At 40.2% G+C, this 10,954-nt stretch overlaps 2 protein-coding genes across 3 annotated transcripts; one reads left to right on the forward strand and one right to left on the reverse strand.

Moving 5' to 3' along the window:
• The first annotated feature begins 5,430 nt into the window (after positions 1–5,430).
• hint3 (histidine triad nucleotide binding protein 3) lies at positions 5,431–8,412 on the forward strand. Its single transcript, XM_023806326.2, has 6 exons — positions 5,431–5,511; positions 5,628–5,777; positions 6,636–6,753; positions 6,854–6,923; positions 7,218–7,344; positions 7,615–8,412. Exons 2-6 carry the CDS (start codon positions 5,640–5,642, stop codon positions 7,666–7,668), a joined length of 507 nt encoding a protein of 168 aa, XP_023662094.1. The 5' UTR covers positions 5,431–5,511; positions 5,628–5,639; the 3' UTR covers positions 7,669–8,412.
• A 399-nt stretch (positions 8,413–8,811) lies between these two features.
• LOC111840946 (actin-binding Rho-activating protein) lies at positions 8,812–10,318 on the reverse strand. 2 transcript variants are annotated; one of them, XM_023806324.1, is made up of 2 exons: positions 10,172–10,318; positions 8,812–9,576 (listed from the first exon to the last, which is right to left on the reverse strand). In XM_023806324.1, exon 2 carries the CDS (start codon positions 9,566–9,568, stop codon positions 9,047–9,049), a length of 522 nt encoding a protein of 173 aa, XP_023662092.1. In that variant the 5' UTR covers positions 9,569–9,576; positions 10,172–10,318; the 3' UTR covers positions 8,812–9,046. The 2 variants fall into 2 exon arrangements, with proteins under 2 accessions (XP_023662092.1, XP_023662093.1); XM_023806325.1 differs by having other exon boundaries at positions 10,181–10,314.
• Between the last annotated feature and the right edge of the window lie 636 nt (positions 10,319–10,954).

Below are 10,954 nucleotides of genomic sequence, written 5' to 3' on the forward strand. Positions count from 1 at the left end.
AACCATTCTAACTTACGTCCAATCATTTCACATGACTACTCATCCAGTATAGAGTCCCAGTGCATGAGGAGCCTATCGCACAAGTGAAGGGCACAAGGCCTTTGAACAGGCTGGATGCCTCTCCGTTGAAGACACTTACACACTATTTCCCAGAGCTGGAAAGTTCAGGTTCAAAAAGTACAAATCCAGACCTAAGATTTTGTGTTAACCATCCAACCGAGCATAAAGAGTAACATTCACAGAGTAATCAATTGGTTGATTGAAACAAAATTTTGGTCTGGATTTATGCTTTCTGAATAGGAAATTTGTAAACAACATTTCACCTAAGTACATCTTTTTAAAATGCCGGGGAACACCGGAGTGCAAAGAGGAAACCCACGTAATCACCAGGAATGTTAGGGTTACGGTTAGAGTCCGAGCTTCACAAACATACTGAAGTATGTAAAAGTCACCAAAGCGCTGTTTACTCAATAACTGCAGAGTTCCAAACTTTCACTAGCATTAACCCCAGCACAAAACTATGAGCTGAGAGCTTCGTGGAATGGGCTTCCAAGGCTGAGTAGCTGCATGCAAGCCTCACATCACAAAGTGCAATGCGAAGCACTGGATGCAGTGGTGTAAAGCACAACGCCACTGGACTCTGGAGCAGTGGAAATGTGTTCTGTGGAGTGATGAATCACGATGATCTGTTTGGCAGCCTGATGGATGAATCTGGGTTTGGCAGATGCCAGGAGAACGTTACCTATAATTCTACCACCTGTAAAGTTTGGTGGAGGAGGGATAATGGTATGGGGTTGTTTTTCAGGGGTTGGGCTAGGCTCCTTAGTTCCAGTGAAGGGAACTCTTAATGTTTCAGCAAACTAAGATATTTTGGACAATTCCATGCTTCCAACTTTGTGGGGACAGAAAGAAGGCCCTTTTCTGTGCCAGCATGACTGTGTCCCAGTGCACAAAGCAAAGTCCTTAAAGACGTGGTTAGGTGAGTTTGCTGTAGAAGAACTTGACTGGAGCCCAGACCTCAACCACATTAAATACATTTGGGGTGAATTAGAACAGAGATTGTGGGCCAGGCCATCACATCTAACATCAGTATCTGATCACAAATGCTCTTTTGGATGAATGGGCAAAAATGAATGAATGAATGAATGAATGAATGAATGAATGAATGAATGAATGAATGAAATTTATTGCCATTAAACATTCAGTACAATGAAACACTGTTTTGCTACTCTCTGATCATTAAAATGTACCAACAAAGACAAAAAAATCTCACAGACACCCTCCAAAATCTTATGGAAAGCCTTCCCAGAAGAGTGTCAGCTGAAAAAAGTTTTGTTCACATATTCAGCAGTATTTGCAATATTATTATAAGCTTTTATAAAATGTTCATTGTACACATTGAGGATAATGTAAAAATACCAGTAAAACAATGTTCATTTTCAATGGTTTGCCATTTTACTTAGAGGATCGTAAACTGTAATTCCTTTGCTCTCTTCCTGTGGGTGCAGGTGTCTGATTTGGACGTTGCTTGTTTGTCAGCACTTCCCACTTTCTGTTACTGGCAGTTAATCTCATTGTACCGATAAACTGCCAGGCTTGGACATGACTGGAACTTTGGAATGCACCTGTGTAGGAGGTAAAAACATGCCTACATCTGTCCCCTCGACAGCTCAATGCTTGTCAACATGAACACACTGAAAGCAGCACAATGTCATTTATTATTTTACTAGCTTATATAAATACATACATAAAGAATAGTGTAGCGCAGTGACAACGATGTCACATATGAGCTATGGGGTCACGAGAACCCAACCACTGCTGTTTGCATATACAGTTGCACACCCCCTCTCACCACTTCCTAAATTCTTCACAGGTATGAACTAATTAAGTGAAATTGTTAAAAATCTGGCAATGCAAACTCACTGAAGGAGAACCACAAGGCAGGTTGTAACCGAGGTGTGTAACCAGAAGCAGTGAGAGTGTGAGGTCTATACAGTCCTACATCAAATAACTAACATCTTCTCTCACAATCAGATTTCAGCAAGTTAATAAACACTGGATTTCACAATTCCCCAACGGCTGCATCTGGTGCTTCCTTCCCATGAATCCTACTGGCTTGCCGGTAAATAGAGCACATGCCACTGAGCATTTCTTTAGCTCACATTGCACGTGGTATGATCTATATTCAAAGCACAATATTTCACCATTAGTGCCATTGAGGGTTTCTTTTTTTAAAATCAGCTGCCAACTATCGCCAAGAAGAATCTGTTCATAACCACCCTCCCTACACAGTTGCCCCAGAAACACAAGATTTGGGAAAAAACAGTATAATATGGCAGATAAAGTAAGTGTACACACCCCTGTTAAAATGCCAGGTTATTGTGGTGTAAAAAAGTGAGACCACGACATATCATTTCAAAACATTTCCCACCTTTAATGTGACCTATAACCTGTACAATTCAATTGAAAAACAAGTAAATCTGTTAGGGGGAAAAAAATGTAACGATAACAAAAAACATACAATAAGCAGGTTGCGTAAGTGTTCACACCCGTAGACTAACACTTTGTTGAATCACCTACTGATTTAAATACAGTATTCTGTGAGTGTCTATCAGCATGCAGCATCTCGACTTGCCAGTATCTGCCCACTCTTCCTTACAAAAGCGCTCCAAACCTGTCAGACTGTGAGGACATCTCCTGTGCACTGCCCTCCTCAGGTCACTTTTCAATTTTCAATTGGATTTATCTCTGGGCTCTGGCTGGGTCATTCCAAAGCTTTAATTTTCTTCTGGTGAAGCCAAATAAATAAAACCTCATAGAGGAGTGAGGGACAAAACAGGTTAAGTATACTGGGGTAAATTAACTGAAGCAAGTGAGTGTTATGAGCCGTAACCATGGGGGGAATTTATACTTGAGAGAGGAGGACCTCTGGTGGCAGAGAAGGGAAGTGCATATATGACAGAACTCCACTTCTTGCAGGCAGAAGGTAAAGCCTGAACCCTTTAATGCGCTGATCTGCCTCTGAGTTGAAGAGAAATGAAAGTTACACGTTTGGTCGAGAATAGGGCTTCCCGGCTTTTTAATTACCATGAGCCTCTTTATGTTACGCAAGAATTTCACGGACTGGTAAAACTTGTTGAACCGGGGGGATCAGGGACGAGGCAGTCCTGATTGGAAGACATCTCAAGTGAAGGGGCGGACATTTCTGCCAGCAAAACATGTTAACCCGGGTGGGGAGTGGGGGGTTGACAAGGTGTGTCTAATAATTTTTTTTGAAGCACAGCTGCTGGTCCAAGGATCTGGGGTTGGAAACCCCTACTGTACAATATCCCCATCTGGCATCCCTCAATACCCCCCAAGTCCATATCCTAGATCCTTTCTAGTTCACCGGGTATAGTACAGTAACCAACCCCATAGCATGAAGTCCAGGAGGATACAGACGTGTGATTGGGGCAAAAAATATTTCCCCTGCCAAATTCAGAGGTGGCAGAGAATGACAGACTGGACTGAAATTCAAGACAATAGACAATAATAGACAACAATGATGACTCAATAAAATGCAACAGTGTTCCAAATAATGATGAAATGGGTTGGCACCTTTTCAAGTGACATTTCTTGCAACATCAATCTCTGGATATGTTTGGAACATTGACTGGTGAACATTTGGTGACTTAATAAATCTGATCTCATCTGCATATGTAAAGTCAAGTAGAGAGATACTGGTCTCAAGATAGCTTCCTGCTGACAGGGGAGTAAAAGTTACTGAGGGATATTGAGGGGGTATTTACACATACTAAAGATTTATATAAATCCTACACTGTTCCTGTTGAAAGAAATACGATGAATAATTAATTAAATCAAATATTTGGAGATTTTCAGTAGTAGAAGAAATATTTGACTATTTAATGCATCTGATCCTTTGACATTTTAGCATCATTTATATAAAATCATTTCATGATTAAATATGTATACATGACATTTTATATAGATTCAATTTTACACTTAATTTGAAGTAGATATCATTCAATTTGAATGCTGCATTACTCTTTATCCACTGCAGGTTAGATGCCATCCAAGGCATGAACAAATCAATTTTGTGGGTAACTAGCTTCAGTTTTCCTTTCTCTTTAATGTATAGCTCTGCAAAAAAGATATTTAATATTTAAAGTAAAAACTAAAAGATACTTAATATTTAAAGTAAAAGTAAACCACATGGATCACTCTTTACTTCAAAGGCTGCATGGTGAATGAGTGTACAACACTAGTGCCTCACAGCTTTAAAGTCCAGGTTCAAATTGTGTGTGTGGGTGTGTGGAGTTTTCATATTGTCTCTGTGTCACATGGGTTTCTTACCATGGTGCCTTGTTTTTCTCATCCCTTATCGGACGTGGCAGCCCTAATGACAATGTGAGCCCACTCACAGGCTTCGCCTTTACGAAACCAAAGCGATGGTTATTAATTTATTGTGCTCGGGTTCTTGCACATCTCCTTTTCTGAAGGCACACCCAAAGTGAGTTTTCTGGCTATACCACTGGCCTGCATGATGTCCTACGCTATTTTGGACAGACTCCAGGACATGCAGCAGAAAGACGGATTGTTGAATGACAGAAATATGGCAAAACAAATAGAAACATTTAAAACACATGACTGCTATCGTGCATCATTTTTATGTCTGCTAAACCCTGTATTGAATATGAAGCTGGATGGATGGATGGATGGATGGATGGATGGATGGATGTCTGTTAAACTGAGAATATGGTGTTATGTTAATATTAAGTATTGTATTATATTCATGATGAGTATTTAGATCCAGAAAAATGGCTGCAACATCTGCAAAAATGGGTAAATCTGACCAGCTGCATAGGAAGAGCAGAAATGTGAAGTGACTGAACTGCCCTCCATTGATTAGATATAAAAGAATATTACAGGACCCAAACCATCCTGATCACAAGTTGTTTTCACAACTGGAGTCTGGTATGATGCAATGAAACATTAGAACAGTACCAGATTAAAGAACAGTTTCTTCCCCCAAGCCATTCAAATGATGAATAGCTGTCTAGTATCTATTTATTCTTTATTTATTTGTATATTATTGTTCTTTGTACTGGGTGAGACTTGAAGAGTAAGCATTCCATTGCACGAATTGTACATGACAGGAAAAAAATCTCGAATTGCTACTGATGCAAACTACTAGAGGTAATGATTTGACTAACTTTTGAAAAGAATAAATGGTAAATTTCCCTGTAGGTCAAAATTTAATATTCAGTACTGCTATATTGATTAAGCTATTTATTAGCCATTTATTTAGTATATAATAGTATATATAGTAGCGGTGAGGCACCGCCAGGCTGGACATTCCGAATCCGAACGATTCCCAAATGATTTGTTTAGCGGAGACGTTTTAGCAACCATGCCCCCTTGCCCTGGTCGAGCACCCGCCCTACGAACAGTCTTTACACTGCACTGCTCCGAAAGTATTAATAATCTATCAACCGTCCTGCGTACAGGCACGTACGTATTTAATCTTCGTGGGCGTTCAAATATCTCCCGTGCAGCGAATCGATAATTGTTTGCTTTTCCCTTTAACTCGATGTTTACCGAAATCATCTACATCTCCTGGTCTGCAGACACTCGTTAAGATGGCTACGAGTGAAGGTACGGAGGTCGCAGAAAGAAGCGGAGAAAACAACAGCCACGGTCAAAACGATGGATACGATAATAAATGCATATTTTGCAAGATTATCAATAAAGAAGTTAAATCTGATCTGCTGTATTCTGTAAGTATGAAAAGTCAAACACCAGGTTTTGTGCTAGCTCTGACAATGACAGTGATTAGATGTTCTAGTTATCGACGGTCAGTAAAAACCAGGAGTGAAGCAAATTTTTAGAACTTCATGAAATATTACTTATGTAGCTGCTCATGTGAGGGTATTGGCTAGTATAGTGCTTGAATGCAGAACAGGTGTTGTGCTCTAAACTGTCCCCATTCCCCCTCCTCTTTTTAAAGGCAACATCGCATCGCGTCTCCTGCGCGGCAGAAGCGAGCGCTCGCTGTAACTTTATTTTAATTGCCTTATGCAGACTAAAAAAACCCCGAACATTACTGGTTTATTATGATATTTTACAATCAAACCTTAAGTCAAGTTTAACAACCTCCTGTAAAACGTTGTAAATGTGACACTTGCTACTTCTGCATTCAAACGCGAGGTATAATCAATAATGCTTTTCTTTTCGCACCGTCACACCTGGAAATGATATGACATCGAACCAAACACCAAAAGTAATGAGAAATCGGCAATTTTTCACCGCAGCGATTAAGACAGGGGGGCAGTTTAGAGGACAACACCTGTCCCTCTTCTAGAGTACCGGTACTCTAATCTGCCCGCACTGAAGAACAAGGGGCCTACTGACACCGGTTTTCCCCCACTTAAAGCCATGTTTGCTACGATACACTATTTAAATCATTAAAGGCTGAGACAGATGGAGTCCAGTGATTTGACTTGGCTTCTTTAATGAACTAAAATTGACGTTACACGCAATACACTAATCATTACACTGTATACCAACCCCAAAATAGACGATAATTGAACATAGGCACAGAATGATGTACAACATTTTTGTCTGTGTCGCCACAGGATGAAGAGCTTTCCTGTTTCAGAGACATACACCCTGGCGCGCCACATCATTATCTGGTGGTTCCTACAAAACATGTTGGGAACTGTAAATCCCTGCAGAAAGATCATATTCCCTTAGGTTAATAATAATTATACACAAGTATCTTATTTTCTAAAGGTGCAATGTCTTAGAATATTGTGCTTTACCTGGGTTGGCCTCATTTATTGCCTGTCAACAGTGGAGAAGATGGTAGAGTTGGGGAAGACCATCCTGCAGAACAATAATGTAACAGATCTTGAAGATATCAGGTATGATGATGCTCACCTTTCCCTGCAGTATACAGAGAGATTGTCATTTTGCTTCATTTGAAAGGCTTATTGTTTACTTTGGATTTTCGCAGTGGGTAGCACTCCAGCTTCACAATGCCAGGCTTGTAGGATCAATTCCCATCCCCGGCTTTTAATATTTTACAAACTTTACTGTATTTATTGACCTGGAAAGATTTCTGGACTATCCGCCCATCTTCTGATGACTTTTCCCCGTCAGGGTCACAGGGTTTGTCTGTACTAACGGAGGTTAAATACTACAAACAATCTTCACAGGCTGGGCTTCCATTGGCCTCCTTTCTGCTCTGTAACTCACCTGCACCTCCACGTACTGGCACCAGTCAGTCAGATGGGCTTTACGTCACGCCTCATATACAGACCCAACTCCATGTGGTTTATCACGGTAAGCACTTCTGCCAGATTCTTGGGTCACATTACTCAGAATGCACTCTTCAGTTATCAATTTAAAATGAAGTTGATCCATTAAGTACAGTTTGGTCACCACTGGTGTCCAACGATCACTGCATTGTTCTTCATGCATTTTGTACATAGAGCTCATCTCGATGCATGCTTTCTCATATATCCTTGTGTAGACCACAATGATGCACTGCCAAATACCAGCAGGAAACCAGACCCAAAATTGATTCTTCTGTGCCTGTCTATCTGTGTTCAGGTTGACCAGCTGATCCAGAGGCTGAACCTCATGAGCAGTGACCCGGTCCAGTGAAACACATTCTGCTCTGTCAGCCAGGGCATTCATACCTTAGTGCTCTTTCTGTCTCTGCATGGGCCGCATCGGGAAGATCACTGACTCAATGTTTGGAATAAGTTCAGAATATGCTGCTAATCTCCAGCATTGAATCACATTTATTATGTTAAATCACAGCGTGATGCGAGTACAATGTGATATGCAGCACTGACGGTTGTAACTCATAAGCAGATGAGTATGTAACTTGATATAAACCATCAAAAACTGTAACTCAGTAAAATTTTGTCCTTTTTTTTTTTCCTATTTGCAAATATGCTTCATAGAAGCATGGATACCCTTCTGAGACGAGTCCTAAGTCATTTTCTCTAACTGGAAGGTTTTATGCCCCCATGAACTTCATGCAGCTTAAGACTAATTTCTCAAATTGTTCCTGTCCAATTACATAAAAGGTTAAGTGCCACATTTCACCATAGCTGACATAAGTCATTTACCCATAATGCACCTGCTGGATATACAGCTGTCACTGTCCTCCAACTTCTGTGGATCATTAACATAGTGTTGCTTGATTGAATGTATTGCCAGGAACAAAACAGTTAACAGTATAAAGAGTGATGCATAATGACATAAAGAACTAACCTTTAAATAATGTATTAAGGCAGGAAAGGCTCTCAAGCTGAGGGCTTGGTTTGGATATGGTTGTAAATTTAATGTTCATGTCTGTATATTGAAAAATAATTATTGTAATAAATGCTTTGTCTGATGGCTTGATGGAGATTTGTGTCCAGATGAACAATTAAACAAATAGGATTCTTGCATCTCAGTAATTTACCCCTATATTATTTTCCCTGAAATTCATTAAAAGCATAAGCATAGGAAACAGAGCAGTCGACCCATTAGGATCCAGTGCTTATCACAGAATAACTATAGTTTTAACCACAGTAAATCACAAAACTGGTGAATATCTATTCAAATGTCTATGTCTCTCAGTAGCTTCTACATTGGCAATGCAGTAACTTAGCGGAATGGTGGATATCGATTCTGTAACCAAAGTACATGAAAGCTGGTGAGTTACTGTATAACTAAGATTTTGTAATATGTTAGTGGAAAATATGTATACACATCATTTAAAGACACACAACCTCAAGACCAGTAGTCAACACCTACAGTGTACAATGGCACTTTATTCCTATCTTGTATTAATGTCTTAATTTTCCTTTTTAGATAGTATATGGATACATTGTTTCCACTTTATAATTTGACATTTTTAAAGAAGGTTTACTTGTATAAGTGAACTATGCTGAGGTCAGGCCCCCCAGTGGACTGGCATTCCAGGTGGGGGTCTTGTCCGGGGGTCACCATTTCACGCCGTAGTTTAATTGGATATGACCAGCACTGATCACCGCAGCAGAGTAATGAGGACCCCGTCGTCCCGTCCCTGCCACAGCATCTCGCCTTCAAAGTGGACCAGTCCTTGGCGCCGAGCCCGCAGCAGTACTCCCACCACCTTGTTGGAGATGCTGACGTAGCACTCGAACAGTCTCCCGAACTCAACCGTGACTGTCCCATCCTTACTTCGCTCGCCTATATCTTGGATGACGTCACACAGCTCCTTCACTTCTCTCCCGATGTGTGAGTGTGCATCGAAACCTCGCTGCTCCGTTTTGGATCCCTCCTGGGGTCTTCCATACCCCGCCTGTCCCTTTCTGATGCGTGTTGCCACGTCTCTGCCATCGCTAAACGGGTTGTGTTTCTGGTACTCCCGGTGATCGCTGGACCATTTCTGCCAGCTGTCCTTTAACCCTTTCACAGAGCTTGCACATGATCCCGTTATAGTGTTACCCGTATCATCCGCATTATCCGTATTCATGATAGGGCTACTATATAGGAACACACAGTGGATCAGCTTACAACCAGGCATGTCATTTTCTGCAAGGGGGAAAAGGTCGTATTGGATTCGCAAGCAAGTTCTGCTTATAGTTGATGAACTAGAAATCATCATATCAAATATACCCTTCTTTAAAATGTCTTTGGTCAAAATTTTATATATGTTTTGTACATTTTAATAATACATCTCATTAAAATTTTCCTTTCAAACATTAAAATATTTGTTCCACCTTGATTAACCATTTGCACATTACCATATAAGGTAACGTGTATTCATCGGCCAGCAAATACCCAGGTCAGATTGCGCACATTGCAGGTAAATAGCGTTAATGTTGACAACAGCCTGTTTTACAAGTAAACTATAGCGACTCTCGAAACGACGATGCATGAAGTACGCGCACAAACGTTAGCATAAACAGATACAGTTATCGAAAAGTCTCATATACACAATCCATTAGTATCATTGTTATTTCCCAGATGTGCTGCAACTTTCATGTAGGTTTAAAATTATTTTTTGCTTAACTACAGACATTTTCAACATACAAGTGGCGACGTACGTTATTGGTCTTGTCTCTGAGATTTTTCATCCTATTTACATATAATCACAGATTTGCATTTACAGTAACTTTTTACAAACCTTCCTTACTTGTCACGATGTTTATTTGTCTTCAGCCTCGCGGGGACACCCCGACGGTAACATTCCTGTTATCTTTACTTTGCACTCTGCACAGCTTAAGTGCGGATGATGCGGATACTTTCTGACCTCATAACACTGATTGACGTGTTCGGAAGCCAATCAAAACTTCGGGCCGCTTTACATGTCAATTGTTATCCAATCATCTGTCGTTGTTATACCGATGGGCTGAGTTTAGAAAAAGAATCTTATGAGGTTGGTTTTAGGTAGATGCGTTTGCGAATGCTTACTTCGACCGCACAGGGAATACATACAAACTGATTTAAAGACAATTTTCAGTTGGGTGACATTATTGATATGAAAACAGACTGCAACCACTGAAGCACTATCTAGCTCAAAGACGGTCCTTTCCTATGTATATACACTCTACAAACAAACAGATGTATCTATTTGCCTGCCAGTTCATTAATCGGAAATGACAATTACTGGTTTGCAGAAATACTTCACAATACATAGAAAAATATAAGCTCAATCACAGAACACATGTCACACAGCACAAAATGATGAACATGGCACTTACTGTATCTCTATTTTGTCATATATTCTCTCATACACTCTTAAATCCCTGATTACGATTGACAAAATATTACTTCTTGTGCAATGCAGCCTCATAGCATCATGATGTCTATGTTTACAAGGAAAGATATCATAAATAGTACTGTTTAGAAAGTTCTGCTAAATATTCCATGCTTCTAAACTGTAAAGCAGTGAATATCTTTCAGTTAT

Source organism: Paramormyrops kingsleyae, chromosome 9 (assembly GCF_048594095.1).
Source record: "Paramormyrops kingsleyae isolate MSU_618 chromosome 9, PKINGS_0.4, whole genome shotgun sequence".
Classification (NCBI taxonomy): domain Eukaryota; kingdom Metazoa; phylum Chordata; class Actinopteri; order Osteoglossiformes; family Mormyridae; genus Paramormyrops; species Paramormyrops kingsleyae.